The 22,257-nt window shown below is 42.0% G+C and overlaps 1 protein-coding gene across 4 annotated transcripts in view; it reads right to left on the reverse strand.

Moving 5' to 3' along the window:
- The window catches only part of quoa (quattro a), a 170,008-nt gene that overhangs the window by 101,344 nt on the left and 46,407 nt on the right, over positions 1-22,257 (reverse strand). For 2 of the 4 annotated variants that reach the window (XM_080205041.1, XM_080205042.1), the window contains exons 2-3: positions 18,243-18,368; positions 7,686-7,883 (exon numbers count right to left, since the gene is read on the reverse strand). In XM_080205041.1, coding sequence (XP_080061167.1) covers positions 7,686-7,883; positions 18,243-18,308 — 264 coding nt within the window. In that variant the 5' untranslated portion in view covers positions 18,309-18,368. Of the gene's footprint in view, positions 1-7,685; positions 7,884-14,226; positions 14,309-18,242; positions 18,369-22,257 lie in introns of those variants that run through there. The other 2 variants (XM_080205040.1, XM_080205043.1) reach the window with 2 other exon arrangements.

Genomic DNA, 22,257 nt, shown 5'->3' on the forward strand with positions numbered 1-22,257 from the left:
GTTTGACAGGAATGTTCTGGCCTCAAACATGTCAGGACTTATTTGGAGCAAAACCTTCAGAGTCTGGAGCTATTTCTTTATTCAAAAATTAAACTTGGTAAAATTTAAAGTGCATTCCTCAGATTCAAATACTGTTTTTACCTCAGTTATCGATCAGATACTAGGGAAAACTAGGGAAAAAAAACAAATTATGTTTTTCATAACTCCATCACTTTTACAATCTGTTAATTAAACATTTCAAATTTTGTTAGACTTCTGGTTATTTTGCACGAGTTGAAAATTACTAATTGCTTATAGTACTCATTCAGATATTTCTGTTAAGAATTTTAGATGACTTGTATTAATTGAAAATTGAATTGTGTTAATTGAAACAATAAGCTTTCGTATTGATTGAGGGTATATTTAAGTCACTGTAGTTTGTATTTTGAGGTTACAAACCATCAGGAAGCCATAGCAAGCCAATACCTGCTGCATGCAAGGCTCAGGCAGTATGGGACCTTGGAAAGTTTAACCCTGTTTCTGTAAAGTTGCTCTGATTTTGAGCTCTGGGCGAGGAAGTGCAAGCGCATTGCAGCAGACCATGGGGGACACAGTTCATGTTCCTCTGTCGTGTTCCAATGCTGACACTTCTTGATTGTCCCTGTGGTTCGCAGGGACAAATTAACCTAGTGTCCAATTTCAGGCCTAACTCACGTGAAAGCACCCAGAGACCTTAGGCCTCATCATTTAGGGTGAACTGGTGATGACTCTTCTACCTTCATGAGGTATATTCAGTTAAAAGCAAAAAGCACTTAAATATGTTCCTGTTATCCAAATTTCTATTAGAACATACTTGAGGGCTTTCTTTAAAACAACAGAATCCTGTCAGTTTATTTATTGAATTTCAATTTAATAAATGTTTCTTCCACCATGTACACTACCCAAATGCAATGAATATTTACAAGTTAAATGCAATTATGTTATCAACAATAATTACAGATTGCCTGGAATCCAGAGGGAAAACAGCTCACAATACAAACAATATAATCCACAGCCATTTTCCAAACAGGGATCTGCTTAGAATGTGTGCCATGTGGAATGGCTCCATCTTTCCCAGTCGACCATAGGGCAATATTCCAGCCATTCCTACCACTGATATCTTCCAGTCCCACTGCCGCTAGTTCTCCAGCAGTAGGGGTGCAAATAACAGGAAACCCTGTTGACAGTAGTGGGATCAGAAGATCCCATCACTGGTTGATGGTGAGCAGCCTCCTCGGCTGCAAAACATGTTATGGAGAACGCAATAAATCCTATTTGTAATCTATGAAGCAGACTGAGCTGTTCATGTTTGCGTCATTATAGCTATAGATGAGGAGATAACACAGAAATTTTAATTGAAAGGTTGAGTTCATTAGAATATGTCTTTTCATGTGAGATCTGAGTTATGTTACTCCAAGAAATTGGCAGAATAAAACCTAGACAAAATTGTACAGCCGTTCCTGATAGTGAGATTTTCCAGTCCTGCCGACTGCAACCCCCTGCCAAGGGGATCCTGGCAGCGAAGGGTGCAAAAAACAGGAAATCCCGCTGACAGCAGCAAGATGGGAAGATCCCAGAACCAGCCAATGCCGCAGAGTGTGAGAGTGAGGGTGTGAGTGCGTGAGAGAGAGTGTGTGTGAGAGAGAGTTTGTGTGTATGTGTGTGTGTGTGTGTGTGTGTGTGTGCGTGTGCAGATGATCCCGCCCATTGCCTTTCTCCCAAATGTTAGGTTAAAATTACTTTGCATGCCGTCCACTGCACAAATCTGATCATAATTCAGCACTATCATGCAGAGAATCAGAACTCGTCCTCCTCTAAAATGAATTCCAAATAGATTTTCAAACAAAGTTAATCAGAATTGGGACAAAAAAAATCCACAAACTATCATCTGGCCCAATTTCAATGTTTCTGATTGCTTAGGGTCAAAATTGGACAGCTCTTGAAAATGGGCCCTTAGTTCATGATGCATCTTTAACCTGCACATGTTGCTTCCAATTCAGACACCATGCCCACCTCATGCTGTCCACTCATTTAAATGATTGTGGCATGCAGCCCTGTGTCAAACCTGCTTTTAAGTGGCTGCATGACTCAGGGAGCCCAAGTTAGTCTCTAGTGTGAAAGTAGTGGCCAGCAACATGACAAAATTCGTCCACAATGCAGCATCTGATGTGATGTCTCATCTTCCATCACAGTACAAGGAGAAATCACCCCAGATTTGGGTGCCACTGTGGAATCTCAGCCTGATGCAAGGTCAGATTGTTGCCATCATAGTTGTGGTTATCCATGCTCAAACAAGGTCTACCAACTATCCTCAATAATCCAGAAACCTGCCTTCCAAGGCACTGTGAGGACTATTGAGGCATGACTGTAAGAAAGCAGTGCAGCATGGAGACAACTTGTTCACAGCCTTCATGTTCCCATCACTGCCACTTTACTGGGCCCCTGGTTCTAATGCAGACTTGCTGCTATTCATGCTGTGATGATGCGGTTTGCTGTCTGGTTTCCTGGCGGGTCAGACATAGGTGGCGCAGTGGCACAGTGGTTAGCACTGCTGCCTCACATCACCAGGGGCTCCAGGTTCAATTCAGTCTTAGGTGACTATCTGTATGGAGTTTGCACATTCTCCCCTTGTCTGCGTGGGTTTCCTCCGGGTGCTCCGGTTTCCTCCACAATCCAAAGATGTGCAGGTTAGGTGGATTGGCCATGCTAAATTGCGCCTTAGTGTCCCAAGATGGGTCGATTAGATGGATTAGCCAGGGTGGCAAGGTTGGGAAAAAGAACAAAAGAGAAGGTCTGTGATAGGGTGGAAGGCAAGAAAGGCTAAAACAAAAAGGGTTCATGATACGAAACAAAAGGGAGTGGCAACGGAATAAGCAAAGATTAAAAAGATGAGTCAAGGGGGAAGAGAATGGAGAATCATAAAGAGCTGCAGTCTGAAAGCAAAAAAAACACAGTAAAAGGAAAAAGTGTGAGGAAAACCAGCAAAGAAACAGGAAACAAAATAGGGCTGAGGTTCTGATCAGAAACAGTTGAACACAATGATAAGCCCAGAAAGGTATATATTTCCCAGTTGCAAGATGAGGTTCTTTGCTTCAAGTAAGTTAATACTCTATAATTGTATTGCTGGTGGTGGTGGCGATGGGGTTGGGATGGGGGTGGTGGGGGCGGGGAGGGTGTAGGTGGAGGTGGTGGGGAGGGGATGAGTGGGAATAGTCAGCTGGGCAAGGTTAAGAGAGGACACTTATTTCAGGTTAGTTGTTGATTGCTTTCAAATTTGTAGATGTGTGGTTTTTACTGATATTTAAAGTGTAAAGAGAATGGTGTATGTACTGGGTAACTAGGGCTTATCGACTGAGCATGTGGCCACTGACTCCGATAACAAAAGCCAAATTACGCACAAGAGACATGATCTTCTGGCTCTCCATGCCAGCTGGATCTTCTGCTCATACTGCGAAACCTTGCTGTGGGTTTCCTGGCAGTGTGGAATAATAAGAACATAAGAAATAGGAGCAGGAGTAGGCCATCTAGCCCTTTGAGCCTGCCCTGCAGGCTATTGAATAGATTGAATCTATTGAATAGAATTGAATTGAAATCCCATTGACAGCAGCAGGACCAGAAGATCCCACTGCCGGCCAGTGGCTTGCCGTCTCCTACCACTGAGAAAAATACCGGCAAGGCCAGAGGATCCCAGCAAAGATCGTGTGAGATAGATCATTTGAGTGCCTAGCAACACGTCTGCTGTGTTGAGGCCCAAATCAGCAGCACTGGCATCAAATGCTCGCTGATGATCAATTAGTCTGCCTACGCTACATCCTTCCAATTTCCACTCCATGCAGCCACAGTAATGCACTGCAGCAACCTATAGTGCTGAAAAAATCAGTAACGGCACAAATGCATTTTGTGGCTCCTATCTTTTCGTGAAAATTATTCTGCACGTGTATGTATTTATATATATATTTGTCACCAGTATCATGGATGTGGACTATGCATAGCAGGCACTTCAAAATCCTGGAGAAGTACTACCAATGCCCCCTTCTGCAAGATCTTGCAAATCTATTGTCAGGTTAGGCGTACTAGCGTCAGTGTTCTCATTCAGACTGACATCTCCTGCATTGAAAGTATTGACCACACTCGATCATCTCTGCTGGACAGACCATATCATCCACTTGCCTGCCACAAGACTCCCAAAACAATGCTTCGGAGCTTGACAAGCAAGTCCCAGGACAGCACCTTCAAGGACACCCTCTTTGGAAGAAGTGCAACATCCCCACTGACACCTGAGAATCCCTGGACAAGACCACCCAAACTGAAGGAACAGCATCCAGGGGATCTGAACATCTTCGAGTTTCATTGCCAAGCATTAAAGCGGCACATGAAAGGAGCATGTGGCAATCTGGCACCCCTCCCACCTGCTCCTCCAACCACCGTCTGTCCCATCTGTGACAGAGACTGTGGGTGGGATTCTCTGGTCTCATCCACGACATTCCAGCCAAAACTCCATTCACTTTCAGCAACACTGACAAATCCCAGCCACAACCAAGGATGGAAGATTTTCATAGAATCACTGAATCCCTACAGTACAGAAGAAGGCTATTCGACCCACCGAGTCTGCACCAACAACAATCCCACCCAGGTCCTATCCCCGAAACTCCACATGTTAACCCTGCTAATCCCTTAAACCTACCATCCCAGGACACTAATGGGCAATTTAGCATGGCCAATCAATCTGACCTGCACATCTTTAGACTGTGGGAGAAAATCTCAGCGACCAGAGGAAATCCACGCAGACATGGGGAGTATGTGCAAACCCACGCAGACAGTGACCCAAGCTGGGAATCGAACCCAGGTCCCTGGAGTTGTGAGACAGCAGTGCTAACCACTGTGTTACCGTGCTGCCCATAAATTGGTTTGCAGGTCATGCATTGGTCTCCTAAGTCATCTAAGAACTCATTTTTAATATGAAAGCTAGTCATCCTTTATCCAGAGGGACAACAGCTTTCTGATAATCCTTTCCATGCAAGATAATAACAGTTCAATATTGCTGACAAAACTTTTTAGCTATTTTTATGTTTCAAAGTCCTGGTGCTTGAAGGTGATTGGGATGGATAGAATACACTATTTTAAAGTATATTTATTTACATCTGCTTTTCCATCCAACAGTCAAGATTGTGTGATAATCCTGAGTCAAAATTAGTTGTTCCCCAGTGCATCAGAAAAGTTGTATTTCAACCAATTCTGGTTTGCCAGAACATCACACAATGCTGGATAGAAGGAAGCATAAAATGTTTTTCAATCCTGTAAGCACTCTTTCTACAGTATCTATATAATTGTGCACATGTTCAATTAACTGACTCTATGAACTTGCTGGATTTTCTAATCAGAGATTTTTAATAATGTCTCCTTGGCCCTCAAAGATAATTAGGTGAAATTTCAGACAGTCTACTTCATTTGTTTAATTCTCTTTGGTTGCTTCATATAGATGATATATCCTCAGTCTCATAGCAACATAGGAATCACTGTGTTCCATGGATAATATTATTAACTTAGTCTTATCTTAAACCTTTATTCCTCTATCCCATTTGTGATCAGCTGTTTACCCTTTTTTAAATAAGAAGAGTTAATTTGACACAGCCTTGGGAGTCTATCCTAATGCACAAACTGATGAAAAATGACAGCAAAAGGTCGTGAATGTAGCCCGATCCATCATGTAAACCAGCCTCCCATCCACTGATTCTGTCTACACTTGCAGCTGCCTCGGCAAAGCAGCTAGCATAATTAAGGACCCCACACACCCTGGATATTCTCTCATCCACTTTCTTCCATCGGAAAAAAGATACAAAAATCTGACGTCACGTACCGACTGACTCAAGAACAGCTTCTTCCCTGCTGCCATCAGACTTTTGAATGGACCAACCCTGCATTAAGTTGATCTTTTTCTACACCCTAACTATAATTTTAACACTACATTCTGCACTGTCTCATTTTCTTCTCTATGAATGGTATGCTTTGTCTGTATAGCACACAAGAAACAATACTTTTCACTGTATGCTAATATATATGACAGTAACAAATCAAACCAGCTGGTCCATTGAGCCTGTCACACTTTGGCACAGTGTAATTTTCATGCCAATTCCATCCTTTGCTGCCTACCTCTACACAAATATGCAATCTCTTGGAACAGGTGGAAGAAAAACAGAGGGAAAAAACCTCTAGGCTCATCTACTACCGATTCAAATCTTTATTGTAACCTCAGGTTTATTAATCCTGCATCTTAGTTCATGCCTACAGCCCACGTTAATATCCTGCTACAGCTTGAATATTGCTCCTATTGTATTGGTCAGCTGCTTCATCTACTTTCAAGAAAGAACAGACCTACCCTCTGACTTCCACTGTGATGCATTACTGAATCACTACTGTTATAAGCACATTTCAACCTCCTATGAGTTTTTTTTTCAATTAGAATGATGAATAATGATTGTTTAGCTGGTGGAGTGATTGCAGATTCCTACAGTTTTCACTCAGGTTTTGAAATATCATTGGTTTCCATCTTCTCTTACACAGGATCTCTGAGTTGTAGCAGTTCAAACCAGGTAGATGTTCAAAGCCTCTGACTTTATCCATTTATTCCTTAGCTTTCTATACAGAATGTAGTAAGCAGCAAATGCATGGGTTTTGAAATCTATTAAAGTAATAGATTGCTAAATCCTCTTTAAATAATAATGTGAATTGTTCATTGATCTAATTTTGTACTTTATTATTCACTCAACACTAAAATCTTGGCACTGTAAATTTTCTTAGAATATATAAGTAATCCTTAACTCTTTTACTATATTTATGATAACCATGCCTCTCAAAGCAATCAGAAACCATCTGATGCAAGCAAACAAGGCTCTAGTTTAATATAGCAACTTATGGAGCATTTTGCTTATGGAATTTCAGCATTTCACTGGAGTATATATTCAAACATATATAGCGGAACTGAGGTCAAGGAAGCTGGAAGTGGGTCCAGTGGGCAAGTTGGAAAGACAAGAGGGGAAATAAAAGAGAAACAAAAGAATTATGGGGGTTCAGGGCAAGGTCAGGAGGTGGTCAGGGTAAAGGGAGGGAAGCAGATTAATGTAGCCGAACAAATTGTCTTAACCTTGCTGACAAGAAAGTCCATGAGCTCCTAGCATGTTGGGACATGGGATATGGGTTTAGAGAAACAGTCAGTCATGAAGAAAATGACACAAAGCTTATCTTTGCTCCGATAATCCTGAAATAATGAACAATTGTGTCAGGGAAAATTAAAGGCTAATAATGCTTGACAAGATCCAGTCAGATGTATAGATGAAGCAATTGATTGTCAAACTAGTCTAAATGTGTCTATTTTATAACTAAATAGAGGGTGTTGTGAAACTCCATCACATAATGCCTGAAGCAAATGTATTCAATGGCCCAATCTATGACCATGTAGAGGAATTCTACAGGTTGTGTAGTACATTAAACAGAATGGTCCACCCAACAACATAAGGGCAGGAGACCCAGATTACTTTTATAAAGCGAATACCTTCAGCAAGGTAAACAGGTTCATATTAATTCAGATCACAGCAATTAATCTGTCTTCCCGCTCTTTGCGATTTAAATAAAGACAGGCAGACAAGCACATTGTCACTTGTCACACTTACACAAGCCTCTTGCTGCACGGTCTCCAGGATACGCTTTGCCGGAATTAGGAAATCCAGTAAACAGCAGAGCCCATCTCCCTTGTACACTGTGTCAATGACCCTGAAAATCTGGCTGAGGACCGTGGGAGCAGTGGCATCAAATGGAGGATACAAAGCAGAGAGGATGCGTTGAATGCAGGTGTCCAGCGATTGTGAATTCTGGGTGAAAGAAGAAATATTTATCAGTAACTTCTTCCAAACACAACTGTTCAATTTCATGGACTAATTATGAGTTCTGGTCAAAAACAAAAATGGGTAACAGAGAGCATAAGTGGAACATATTTCCATGGGTTTTGTATTATAAACATCTGAACTAAGAGTAGGAGTAGGCCTCAAGCCTACTCCATCATTCAATAAGATCATGGCTCCATTGTGGCCTCAACTCCACAATCTATCTACCCTCAAAAACCTTGCTCCCTTGTTAGTCAAGAATTGATCTACGCCAGCTTTAAATATTCAATGACCCTTCCTCTAACACTCATGGAAGAAAGTTCCAAAGACTCATAACTCTCTAAGAGAAAAGATCCTTCTTATCGCCATCTGAAATGGGAGACCCTCCATTTTTAAACTATGTCCCCATTTCTAGTCTTTCTCACAAGGGGAAACAGCCTTTCAGCATCCACCTGGAAGTCCCCCGGGATCTTCTATGTTTCAGTCAGCTCTCATTCTTCTAACCTTCAATGGATATAAGCTCAGCCTGACTAACCTTGACTCATAAGATAACATGCACCCAACCCCCCCATCCCAGGTATCAGTGAAATGAATGTTCTCTGCACTGCTTCTAACACAGTCATATCCTTTCTTAAATAAAGAGACCAAACAGTGTACACAATACTCCAAATGGAGTCTCGCCAACTTCCCCTACAATTGTAGCAGAACATCCCTACTTTTATATTCCATTTTTCTTCCAATAAATAACATAATTCCATTTGCCTTCCTAATCTCTTGCTGTACCAGCACTTGTGTAAGAAAACTATAAATAAATGGTTATAATTTCAACAACAACTGATGTTTACATAGGACATTAACATAATAATGTTTCCACATGAATATTATAAAACAAAATATTACACCATGCCCCATATTTGACTAAAACCATGGGCTGGAATTCTCTGGCTGTTCACACCAGTGGGATCTTCCTGTCCCAGTGACGACACATCCCTGCTGCAGGTTTCCCGGCAGTGTGGGATGGAATAAATGGGAAATGCCATCAACAGGATGGGACTAGAAAATCCTGCCACCAGCAAATGTCACGCCACGTCCCACTGTCAATAAACACATGGCTGGAAGGCCAGAGAGTCCTGTCCATGATCAAAAAGGAAGGTTTTATGTGGAAAGTGAGGTAGAGAGTTGGAGAGGTATACAAGGGAATTCTAAGCCTTGATGCAGAGACAACTGAAGGCACAGCCACCAATTAATGAGTGATTAAATTTTGGGATGTTCAAGAGGTCAGAATGAAATGAGTGCGGATACCTCCAAGACTTTGGGGGCTGCAGGATATAACACAGAGAGGGAGGGAATGTGGCCATAGAAGAATTTGAACAGAAGGGTGGAAATGTTAAAATCAAGATCACAGAATTGTTACAGTGCAAAAGGAGGCCATTTGGCCCATCGTGTCCATACTGGCTCTCCAAATGAGCATCAAAGATGTTGTTTGAGCAAGAGCCAATGTAAAAAATGTTCCACTGGAACCATCCGCCTGAGCTCCTTGGCGAGTTGGCGTGTGTCTGGGCATGCAGGAGCAGCCTGCACAGAGATCCCCTCTGTGTAATGTGTAATGGCACAGAAAAATTCTCTGTAGATGGCTCTAGTTGCGAGGTATAGATTTTAGCCGGAGGTTTCAGAGATGGCTGACGTGGGAGGAGGTAGCAGAAAGCAGATAGGATTAGGATAAGTTGTATTTGACTTGCCAAGTACACGTAGTAGCTATCTGTGTTTCTAGAAAATCCAGATGTGATGGATTTGGAAGATTTAATTTTAATTAACTATGCCCAACGAAGATTGTATAGGCATACAGAAGCTTGTCACTTCATGTTCACTTGCTGTAAAATTTAATCTTTCAGGATGCAGTCCTTAATCAAATCAGGTCATAGAAACCATAGAAACTCTACAGTGCAGGAGGCCATTCAGCCCATCGAGTCTGCACCAACAACAATCCCACCCAGGTTCTATCCCCGAAACCCCATATGTTAACCCTGCTAGTCCCTTTAACCTACGCATCCTGTGACACAAAGGGGCAATTTAGCATGACCAATGCACCTAACCCGCAGATTTTTGGACTGTGGGAGGAAACCCGAGCACCTGGAGAAAACCCACGCAGACACGGGGAGTACATACAAACCCACACATTAATCCATGCTGGCAATTGAACCCAGGTCCCTGGAGTTGTGAGACAGCAGTGTTAACCACTGTGCTACCATGCCACCCACTCAAATACTAATTTATCACAACAAACCAGATTTAAATTTTCAATGGTAGATCTTGAAATATTATGTTGCAAGGATTATGAAATTGGAGGGAACTTTCAGAAGAGGGTTTACAATTGGTTTTGAGGTATAGACAATGTCGGGGTAAAGGGAGTGTGACATGTGCCTAGGGAACTGTACCAGTGTTTCAGCCTTTCATCATACATAACAATGACTTGGATGAACAAATGCAGAGTTTATCGACCAAGTTTGAAGCTGGCACTAAGTTAAGAGAAGCAGGAAGACAGAATTACAAAGGTGTCATCGAAGGATCTGGTACATTAAAGTTAATCTGGGTCTGAGTACAGTGCTGCCTACCTGTGATGTAAGAAGACACTTGAGCTAAAGTGTAGGTTAGCAGGACTGTACAGAACTAGGTAGCAACATGCAAGGGCATGCCATACAGCTCTTTCCATACTTGTACCCTCTACTGCAAATATGTACATAGTTCAGCAATGTTAATAACACCTTCTTGGTAACTTCTACAAGACTGCTTAATGGTATCTAAGTGGCACACACCACAGGTAACATCAACCCAACAACAGACCAACTGAGTGAGTAGGAAAAACTATGGCTGGAGTTCAATGTGAGAAGGGGTGAGGTCATCCAATGTGGATCCAAGAAAGGCAAATCAGAATATGGTCTTAATGACGAGAAACAGGAGGAACAATGGCATCTTATTCTTTAGGTACATGAACCACTAAAAATTAGTGAACAAGTACATACAGATGAACTGAATGTTGCTCTCTATCTCATAAAGGATGAAAGACCAAGACAAAGAAATAGTGCTTCAGTTTTAGAGAGTCTTGGTCAGAGCTCCTCCGGAGAATTGCATTTAGTTTTGAGCACTGGAACACAGGAAGGATATTTTGGCCTTGGAGGGTGTCACAAAACAGAACATTCAGCAAATTGATTCACAGAATTTTACACACAGGAGGCCATTCGGCCCATCATGTCTGCACCAGCTCCCAAAAAAGCTATACAGCTAGTCCCATTCTCCAGCCTCATCTGTATCTGTATCTGGCATTGCACTGGCACTGAAATTCATTCTCATCTCTTATTTTATTCATTTTCAGCCAAATATGATACCTTTTTGGTAATTATACCTCATTGTTAGGGTTGAATTCCGCATTGTCCCCAAACATGCCTTGAGTGCCAATTTAGTTCTTTGAATTGTGTACTATACTCACTGAGCTTAACACAATCTTTCACACTGATCAAACTTCCTCCAAATCAACTTTAGGAATTGCAAAAATGTGTCACAATGTTCTTCAGTCCTTCATTTCTCAAAGGGAATATAAAATGGAGCAGTATGGTGACACAGTGGCTAGTACTGCTGCCTCACAGCCCCAAGGACCTGGATTCAATTCCAGCCTCAGGTCACTGTCTGTGTGGAATTTGCACGTTCTCCCCATGTCTGCATGGGTTTCCTTTGGGTGCTCCAGTTTCCTCCCACAGTACAGCAATTAGCAGGGTAAATACATGGGGTTACAGAGATAGGGCGTGGGTAAGATGCTCTGTCTGAGAGTAGGTGCAAACTCAATGGGCCGAATGGCCTCCTTCTATACTGAAGGGATTCTCTGAAAACAGAATTCCACCCTATCCTTGTCACCATCGTCCTGTTGGGTACTGCAATTTGAAAGGACCAGTGGATTAATGGCAAGCAGCCATTGAACCAGCTACACATCCTCAACAGACAGGGTAGCAGACAGCCTGCTGTACAATGTACTGCACAAACTTTATGTCACATTTCATCCTGAGATGTGATTCCAACTGTGTTTTCATCTATCACTAAAACAGCGCATTTCCATTTTTGTAACAGCATCCAACTCCATTCCTGCCTCAGCTTATCTGCTGATGAAACCCTCAACCATGTTGTTGTTACCTCTAGACTTGGCTATATTAACATGCACCTGCTGGTGTCTCGCATTCTACCCTTCATAAACTAGAGGTCATCAAATCTCATTTGTCCCTGTCCTACTTGGTACCAAGTCATATTCACCTATCACCTTATGCTCGCTAACTTATATTGTCTCTCAATTAACAATGCTTCAATTTTAAAATTCCCATCCTTTTTTCAAATTCCTCTGAAAAACCGATACTTCTGTAATTCTACTATTTTGACAATCTCGGTTATAATTGCTCCATCATTAGTGGCTATAATTTCACCCACCATAGACCCCAAATCACTCCCTATCTCCCTTTCCCCATTTAAGTTGCCTCTTAAAATACTTTTTAAAGCCTACTTCTTTGACCAACCCATTTGCCCAAAAATTTCCTTATGCCATTCAAGGTCAAATCTTTACCATGCTTCAGTGAAAGGCTAGTGCCTTTATAAATAAAAATTATTGCTGTGCTGTTGCTCCTTGTGAGTTAGAGTTCATACCATTTTAAAACAATAAAATTGTTTTGGCATTTAGGGGGCAACGCCTCATGGTATTTTAGGATTTTAGTGAATGTTTTGTGATGGAATTCTACAACCTTGTCCATTAGGAAAGATTGCAAATCCTTTAATACATACCTTCCTTTATTTTTGCACTTAATTTTTACTCATTTTACATTTTGAGGACTGAGGATACAAAGGAAGATTGTACAGGAGATACTTATATTTGGTATTTTATAATACTGAAAGGGGAGGTTGCATCTCTGGAAGTATAACATTGGAATGATCATGTATTTTCATCACAGTGGGTTGATTTTACTGGAGGATTCACAGAACTATAGAAGGGATCATGGAATTTGTCATTCTGGGGACAGGGTGCTGGGGTTTGGTTGATGGTGAGACTGTGCAAAAGATCTGAAATGTCAGAGAACTAGGGTGTCAAAGAACTGGGGTCATGGGGGTCGGGGGAGTATCGATGCTTTAGTTAGGAAGGAGGGGGACAAAAGGCAAGGAGGAAGACCCACGTATCACAGCAATGGGAAATGCAGCATTACAGCTATGACAGGACTGGTTTGAGTGCAAGAGAGAGAGAGAAGAGAATGAAAGAAGGAATTAGGTGGATGACTAAGAGAAATTTAATGAGCAGCTCCGCAGCCCAGGAAGTGTGGCTGTGATATAGCAGAAGGCATCACCAGGTAGAAGTTGAAAATGGATATGATACACACTTACATACACAGGCACACCTTTGGCTTTTAATGCCATTGCAATGACTACATTACACAATTCACTCTGACTCACAATTCTGAAGCAATATTTGCAGGAGTGTTACAATGTTGCCTTCGGGTTATGAAGGCAGTTTCGATCCATGCCACAAAAATGCTTTTGAATTCGGCTGTGGTCCTGATAACCTAGGCTTTTCACACATGGCTTATAAGCAACTTGTACTTCAAGATAAAATTTGAAATTCTTCTCATTCATAGATTATTGGGAGAATGGTCTCCAAGGAGTTAAATTGCTGCATTTCTAAATAAAATTAAAACTCTACGTTATGCATACATTTAAATAATATTTACCGTATTCAATCCAGTTCAGCTGGTGTTTATGTTCCACATGTGCCAATTTCCACTTTAACTAATTCTATCATGTTACATAATTTATCTTACTGCCAAATGACAGATATCATCAGTACTCTTTGTTTTGAAGTGTGTTACTGATAGTTGTTACCATTTTGCTGCTATTTCATACACAGGTCATTCTGTTTACATTTCTTGTCCCTTACCCAGTTCCTTCTGCCCCCAGAACAGACAAAATCACCACAACAGTTAGATTAGAAATTCCCATCCCAATTTCTTCCTCGTGATATTTTGAGCTGATTCGAGTTTTGAATAAACAGTGTTACCATATTTTTCTTTTGTCCATGAACAGAGCCAGACTCAAGAGGCGAATTTTGACATGGGAAAGTGCAGTAAATTCACCAAAAAAATCAGATGGTTTCTGGTACGCTTTGGCAAGAAGTATTCATTCCTGCTCATTTCACACACCGCATATAATCTGCACAATTGTAGCTTCAATGCTATTTAAATAATCTCTTGAGGTGCAGTATAAATACTCTTTGATCCCAATAGTAATTAAGCAGTAACTCCAAATTACCTACCTCCAACCCCACTCTGCTGCCCTCCATAGGCAGCAGTTTCTCCTGCAGTCCCAATACCTTTGGAATCATCTGGTCCAGTGCTTTTTACAAATAGTTTAACATTGAAACACTTACAACAGTGGGAAATGCTGGACGAATGTTTCTAGTTGAAAATTGGACTGAGCAAGTCCTTTAAACTTCAACTTATGCGTTGATGTAACAATACGATGCCCCAAGGGATGAGTTTTCACCTGTGATTCACCATGCGTCTGCATGAGGCATGAAAGGTATATTAAGTGCTTTCAATACTGGGAGGGGCAGAGATTATAAATCAGGAGCAGCCAGCTGCATGATGCTGAGGCTTAGAAGGCAGAATTCTCGCCCCTCTTGAGTCAGGAATTTGTCGATTCAAGTCACACTCCAGACACCTGGGGCTGAGTTTTCAGGGTTCCCCAAAGATGGGAATGGAGGTGGGGATATTTCTGTAAATATTGGCACCAGGCGTTGCCAATCCTAGTGCCAGTAATCATCTTACTGATTACCAGTAATCTTCTTACTGTGTTTACCCCAGTCCAATGCCGGCATCTCCACATCATGACCAGTTATCATCACCAGGGTGATGATCAAGGTCAATTGCACTTGTTGAGCCCACTGAAGTCAAAGGATGGGATACTCATGGGACAGATTCAGAAGCTGTTAGGTTGAGAACAGTTGAGGAGAGATGGGTAGACAGTGGAGAACCAGTCAAAGCTGCTCCAGGTCATCAGTCTCACCCAAGTAAGGAGAAAGTCTCCTGACATCAGGCAATTAGGTGCCCTTAAGCGCTGCACAGGCGACAGGAAGCGTGGACATTAAGCAGTCATACTGTGTGATCCCCACCCCCTCCCTCTGCCCACCGACATCACGGGGGCAGAGGAGCAGGGGGCAAGGGTGTCATCACAATAAGACAGCCAGCCAGCTAAAAGGCTACAACTGGCAGGCGGGGCATGACTCTCAGATTTTGGACCAGTAGTGCTGAGAGGCAAGAAGGCATTGTGGGGCATGAGAGAGGAACAAGATGCAGAAAGGCAAATGGAGGCCAAATCCTTTCAGGATCTACCGCCAAAGATGTAGCTACCATGCCAAAGGTGGCAGTGATTCTCCACACAGATTGGCACTGACATCTGTGCCCTTGTCGCCAAAAAGCTCATACCTCGCAGCTTTGGTCACCATGCCCTGTCAGTGGCCATCAAACTCACTATGGCTTTGAAATCCTTCACTCCTAGGTCCTTCCAAAAATCAACTGCAGACATGAGTGGCATCTCACAAACAGCTGTAGACTAATGCATCTTGCAAGATGAAAGACTTTGGCACAAACCACTGATTACATAGACTCATAGATCCCTACAGTACAGAAGGAAGCCGTTTCGCCCATTGAGTCTGCACCATCTCTCCAACAGGGTATCTTACCCAGGCCCTAAGTCCATATATTTACTTGCTAATCCCCTAGCCTATACATTTGGGGCACTCAGGGGCCCACTGAATGGCCTTTGGGCAGAGTTGGCACATCTCCCTCAGCAGGTTCCACCACAGTGAGGCTAGAAAATCATCTCCATATCAATTCAGGGCATTTCTGACATGACAATATGTATTTTCACCAGGGGGCCATTGTTTCTGAGCCAAAAACTGATCCAGCTCCTGTTTCTTGTCTTCCTAACAAAAATTCAGCCCTGGCCAGCAAGTTTAAGAACATAAGAACTAGGAGCAGAGTAGGCCATCTGGCCCCTCGAGCCTGCTCCGCCATTCAGTAAGATCAAGGCTGATCTTCTTGTGGACTCAGCTCCACTTACCCGCCCATTCACCATAATCCTTAATTCCTTTACTGTTCAAAAATTTATCTACCCTTGCCTTAAAAACATTCAATGAGGTAGCCTCAACTGCTTCACTGGGCATGGGAATTCCACAGATTCACAACCCTTTGTGTGAAGAAGTTCCTCCTCAATTCAGTCTTAAATTCGCTTCCTCTTATTTTGAGGCTATGCCCCCTAGTTCTAATTTCACCCGCCAGTGGAAACAACTTCCCTGTTTCTCTCTTATCTATTCCCTTCATAACTTATATGTTTCTATAAGATCTCCCCTCATTTTTCTGAATTCCAATGAGTATAGCCCCAGTCTACTCAGTCTCTCCTCATAAGCCAACCCTCTTAACTCTGGAGTCAAGCTAGTCAATCTCCTCTGCACCCCCTCCAGTGCCAGTATATCCTTTCCCAAATAAGGAGACCAAAACTGCACACAGTACTCCAGGTGTGGCCTCACCAGCACCTTATACAGCTGCAACATAATCTTGCTGTTTTTAAACTCTATCTCTCTAGCAATAAAGGACAAAATTCCATTTGCTTTCTTAATTACCTGCTGCATCTGCAAACCAACTCCTTAAGATTCCTGCACAAGGACACCCAGGTTCCTCTACACAGCAGCATGCTGCAATTTTTTACCATTTAAATAATAGTCCATTTTGCTGTTATTCCTACCAAAATGGATGACCTCACATTTACAAAGCTAACGTTTCATGTCTAGCTTCATCAAAGCTCTGAAGAAGGGTCAACTAGACTGGAAAAGTTAGCTCTATGCTCTCCCCACGGATGCTGTCAGACTTGCTGAGGTTTTCCACCTTTTTCTGTTTTTGTTTCAGATTTCAGCATCCACAGTATTTTGCATTTATCTAAGGTTAGGCCGATGGTGAAGTGTTGAGGGAGTGCTGCACATTCAGACGTGTTGTTTTTCAGATGACTCATTCACGACCATATCTGTATTTTCACGTGGATCCTCTGGCCCTTTTCAAAGTTCTGCCAAGTGTGTCCTGACCAATCTTTATTACTCAATATTTATTCATCATTTTAAAAAAATAGCCAATCATTACTGTTTGCAAGAACTTTGCTATCTGCAAATTGGCTGCATGCTTCATTCATTGCAAGAGTGGTTTCAATTATTATAAAGTGCTTTGGTTTGTTCCAAGGTCAGGAGAGGCTTTACATGAATGAAACTCTTTTTTACAAAGCATGCCATCATCTACCAACCAAAAATAGTGCAGAACAAAAGGTTTTCATTCAGATTCATCATCCCCAGCCATTTTTTAAAGGTATTTCCTCCAGGAAAATAAATTGTTCAGTAAAATGCCCATGACTGAGCAGCATCAGAAATCATTATTAAAAATGTTGTAGTTCACAACTTATATAATTAAAGATTTCATAGAAAACTGACAGTGCAGAAGGAGACCATTGAGCCCATCAAGTCTGCATTGACCCTCCAACAGAACATTTTACCCATGCCCTATCTCCATATATTTACCCCATTAATCCTCCTAATCTACACATCTTTGGACACCAAGGGGTAATTTAGCATGGCCAATCCACCTAACCGGCACATCTTTGGACTCTGGGAGGAAGCTGGAGCACTTAGAGGAAGCCCATGCTGATACAGTGAGAACATGCAAACTCCACACAGACAGTCACCTAAGGCCAGAATTGAACCCGGGTCTCTGACATCGTGAGGGAGCAGTGCTGACCCATACTTGAATGTGATTTAAAACTTAAACATTTTTAAAATATTCAACGGTTCAACTTTTGGGAGTTTCTGAAAAATTCTTTGGCTTCCCATTTTGGGGCAGGACCAAGAAGACAGCAGTGACTCAGTCTACTTCCAGTGTATTGTGGAGGACTGTGTATTGAGTGAAAGGAGGGATTCTGGTTTCCAGTGGAGTCCAGCCAGAGAAGCAGTCCAGAGACCAAGAAAAAGATTGAACCCCTAAGCATTGTGGGCCTTGGAGACTTAAGTAAAGGGGAGGTAGCACCAAGCAAACACTCTTGCCATCCTGTACTGACAAGCACAAGCAGTGGGATCTCTACTTTTGGCTGCTCTGTCTCAGTGATGCTTTAAAAGAAAATTTCAAACCTGAGTGAAGTGTTACCTTTGGATGCACTTTATTCTATAAATCCTGCAGAAAGTCCATTCAAAACACAGCTTACTTGACATTTTAATCAGTAACAAATTTGAATTACCACAGTATTCTGTGAAGTATCACTACGTTTGCCAACTGTGATTAAACATTTTCTTGGAAGTTTCATCACATGACTTGTCCCCAAGCTCCAGTCATTGGTCAGCCATCTTTCTGATATGTTGCTTTCCTACACGAATTGGAAAGCAAAAAGACTCATTACCCAATTGAATGACTTTTTTTTCTTCTTTCATGGGATATGGGCATTGCCGGCAAGGCTAGAACATGTTGCCCATCCCTAATTGCCTCTTGAACGGAGTGGCTTGAAAGGCCATTTCAGAGGGAATTTAGGAGCCAACAGTCTGGAGTCACATGGAGGCCAGCTCAGGAAAGGATGGCAGACTTCCTTCCCTAAACAACATTAGTGAGTTTGAATGAGGGTGAACCGGATGTGCCTTTACAACAATCAACAAAGGTTTCACGGTCATCATTAAACTTTGAATTTCAGATTCTTATTAAATTCAAATTCCTTCACCTGCCATAGTGGGATTCAAACCCGGCTCCCCAGAGCATTACCTGGGGTCTCTAGATTACTAGCCCAGTGATAATAACACTATGTCATCACCTCCTTGTTTGACTGTCAGCCAAACCGATTTTTTTCCTCCAATATTTTTATATCTGGCAAAGAGAAATGTTCAAAGAAAATGACAAAAGAAAACTTTTTTAGTGTCTCAATGATTTTTCTCCAGTGCTGCACACAGCAGTGTCCTGCAAATCTATCTTCAATTTTTGATGGCTCTATGCCAATCCTAGAAGATTGGCATCCCTAAGTATGATTGATAAATGTAATTTACGGTAGATCAATACGCTATTCAGCAAAAGCCAACTAAAGGCCCTATTTTACAATTTAACCACACTGAAAGGGCTTTACTGCTGGATCACTCAAAGATGTATATTAAAGAGTGTTTCATTTTTCAGCCTCCAGCAGTTGACCTAATCGCTTCAATAAAAAAAGTTCTGACCCATAACTACTGACAAATTTACATCAAAGTATGTGATCTATTGGCAGTTGTTATTCACCGTTCTCTAGCTCTTCCCCAAAACAGAGGGGAATAAAACTGATTCAAACTCTTCGTCAGAATTAGATCTATTGTGGTCAATTCTGAATCGAAAGTATTTCTGAATTAGAAATAAACACCAGTAAATGAAATGTATAGCAAGCTCACATCTAAACAACAACTTATAGGTGGCATTTAATATAGCTGACAGACGTCTCAACTACTGGCTGGAGAGCTGGTGAGAGCTTCCTGCCTTTTAGGGTAGCAAGTCAAGTTAAGTGCCATTCGAAGCACTTAATAGGACAGCAGCAAGCCCATCTCAAGATCGAGGACTAGATGGTGACAGTCCTGCCTGCCTCTGGGTAATCAGAGGCCAACAACAGGCCATGGCTCCGGGTGTTATGACACCTGCCCAGGGCTTCAGATCACCACTGGATCCCAGGCCACGTGTAAGTGAGAGCGGGATCATGAGGAGGGAAAGGGTGAGTGGAGGAGGGGAGTTGCAGAGGGAGATGAAATCATTAGCAAGGACAAGACATGTAGCTCTCAGTGAGCTCCCTGTCCTGATGCTTTGTCACAAAAGACACAAAGTGCCTGACATTGAAGGAAACTACCAACGAACCCCCCCCCAATTCCCCCAACTCCTTCCCCATCAGGAGTCTGCAAGCAATCATGCGAGGTTTGCTGTTGTGCTCCCCCCCATGAGCACCCCCTCCCCCCGCCACACTTACTGTTGGGTTAATGTCAACAGTAGTGGAATGAGGCCCTAAACTGGGTATTAATTGATGGCTGGGTAGGAAAGTCGACCATGGGTCTTCCCACCACAGACTTAACCAAAGTGGAGGCGGGAAGGTAGTAGGGTTCCTAACTGCCATCCTCTCTCCTAATTAAATGCCAGCCCATCACAAAACTCACCATTGGAGAGGGCATTAAATTCTGTCCATGCAGTATGGGCACGTTAGTCTTCTCTGTTGTGCATTGTTATTTTGCATTAAAACGTCCAACTCTGTCATCAGAAGTGGGAACAAGGAATCCATATGCCTATGGATATGCTTTGCAGATATTCTTCTTGCAATTTCTTTTTTTGAGAGAGGCTGTACAATTGATCTCTGGAGTTCTGATATGGATATGGATTGTGGCTTTCCCTGGGAACGTGGTGAGGATGCTACCTTTCATGATTCACCACTTGCTTTGTAGAAGAAGAGGACACAAGAAAAAGCATAACCTACATCTTGTCTGTGACAACATAACTAGTCAAAGCTCTTCAGTCCTGGGCTTTAGTTGAGGATGAAAGGTAAAGGACATTATCAGCTGCAATTAAGTGGAATATACATGTAAATTCCAATCCCAATAATGTATTGGAACCTCTCTATTCTTGCAATAACCACTTTCACATTTTAGCTGTTCTGAACTGATTTCTCTCAAGCAATGGTATTATTATATATTCAATATTTGAGCCAAATAGTGTTGAGAAGAGAAATGTAGTTAGGAGAGGCCAGGCATTTCAGCACACACATAGCAGCTACCTTTTCTAAGAAGATTGCATTTGTGTCTATTACAAAAATCTACAGTCGACTCCTATCCCAGCACCGTCGCTTAGCACTCTATACTCATGAATGTTTACACAGAGAAGCATTGAGTCAAACAAATCCATCTGGACAATAAAGTAAAGTGGACACCAATCTCAAGCTTGTACAAAACTATTGATTCATAGAATCATCACAGTGTAGAAGGAGGCCTTTTGGCCCATCAAGTTTGCACAGGGTCTCCAACAGAGCATCTTACCCATGCACTATCTCTGTAATCCCATATATTTACCATGGCTAATCCCCCGAAATAACACATCTTTGAACACTAAGGGGCAATTTAACATGGCTAATCTACCTAAGCTGCCCATCTTTGGACTATGGCAGGAAACCAGTGCACCTGGAGGAAACCCACGCAGACACAGGGAGAATGTGTGGAGTTTAACAGTCATCCAATGCAGGGTGAGGCTGTGAGGCAGCAGTGCTAGCCAAATTGAAGCAAAATGAACCTTTGAATCTTTCCAAATGTCAGGAAGAGTAAAGAGTGTCTCTCCAAATGTTTCATTTATTTCCTGAAGTTGAACTCAAATCTCAGTCAGTGATTAAATATTTTAGTTTGAACCCTGTCACTAAGCCTAGATTAATGGGGTGAAAAACTTCCATATCTCACGTTTGTAAAACAGCAGAAGCTTAAATATGAAAGACAACTTCAGTCAAGTTGTCAATGCAACATTGCTTTGTCATGACAGGAATTAAAAGTTCCTATAGTTTTGGATTCTATTGTCAGAAAGATGGATTGGTTTGGGGCAGGAACGTTGACTGAAATCAGCCTCACTCAACAATTAATCTTTGATGAAGAGCTAATATTAAAATGCTTCACAAGCCAACAGGCAAAACGTTTGGTCCAAGTACTTCTGGCTGCATTGGTGAGGGTAGTATTTCAAATAGCTTCTGAATATTGTCTGTGATATTTAGACATAGTCTATTTATTTCTTTATTATATATAAATGTACCATGACAGACTGGAAGCCTAAACCCAAATTAGCATTTCCTAATATTACTTCATGATTTAAATATCAGCAGACTTCTCTTCAGCGGCCTAGCACGCAGCTGCGATAGACTATTAAAAGCCTTTCCCTAATAGAGTCCAATAATCAGCAAGCTGGTAATAAAGTTGGTTTTTAAGTCAGATGGTGTTCAAGTCCTCAGGGCTTCTCAGCCAGGCTGTCCAACACACAGGTAGAAGTAGAGGGAATATTGACAACCCTCATACTACAAAGTCTGGGAGAGTCTCAAATGAAGTTGACACAGCAGCAAATTATAAACCTGCCTCACAGTCAAAAATTGCAAAATTCACCATGCTGACAGAGTCCCTTAGCATGACTACAGGGTGGAATCGTGTACCCCCTCCTGTCATGAGTTTGATGGTGGTGAGGTATTTAAACAGCTGGATGGGTCACAGGTGGGGTCTCCACCTTACCACCTCCACACTACA

Source organism: Carcharhinus amblyrhynchos, chromosome 16 (genome assembly GCF_965287045.1).
Source record: "Carcharhinus amblyrhynchos chromosome 16, sCarAmb.v2.hapA, whole genome shotgun sequence".
Lineage (NCBI taxonomy): Eukaryota > Metazoa > Chordata > Chondrichthyes > Carcharhiniformes > Carcharhinidae > Carcharhinus > Carcharhinus amblyrhynchos.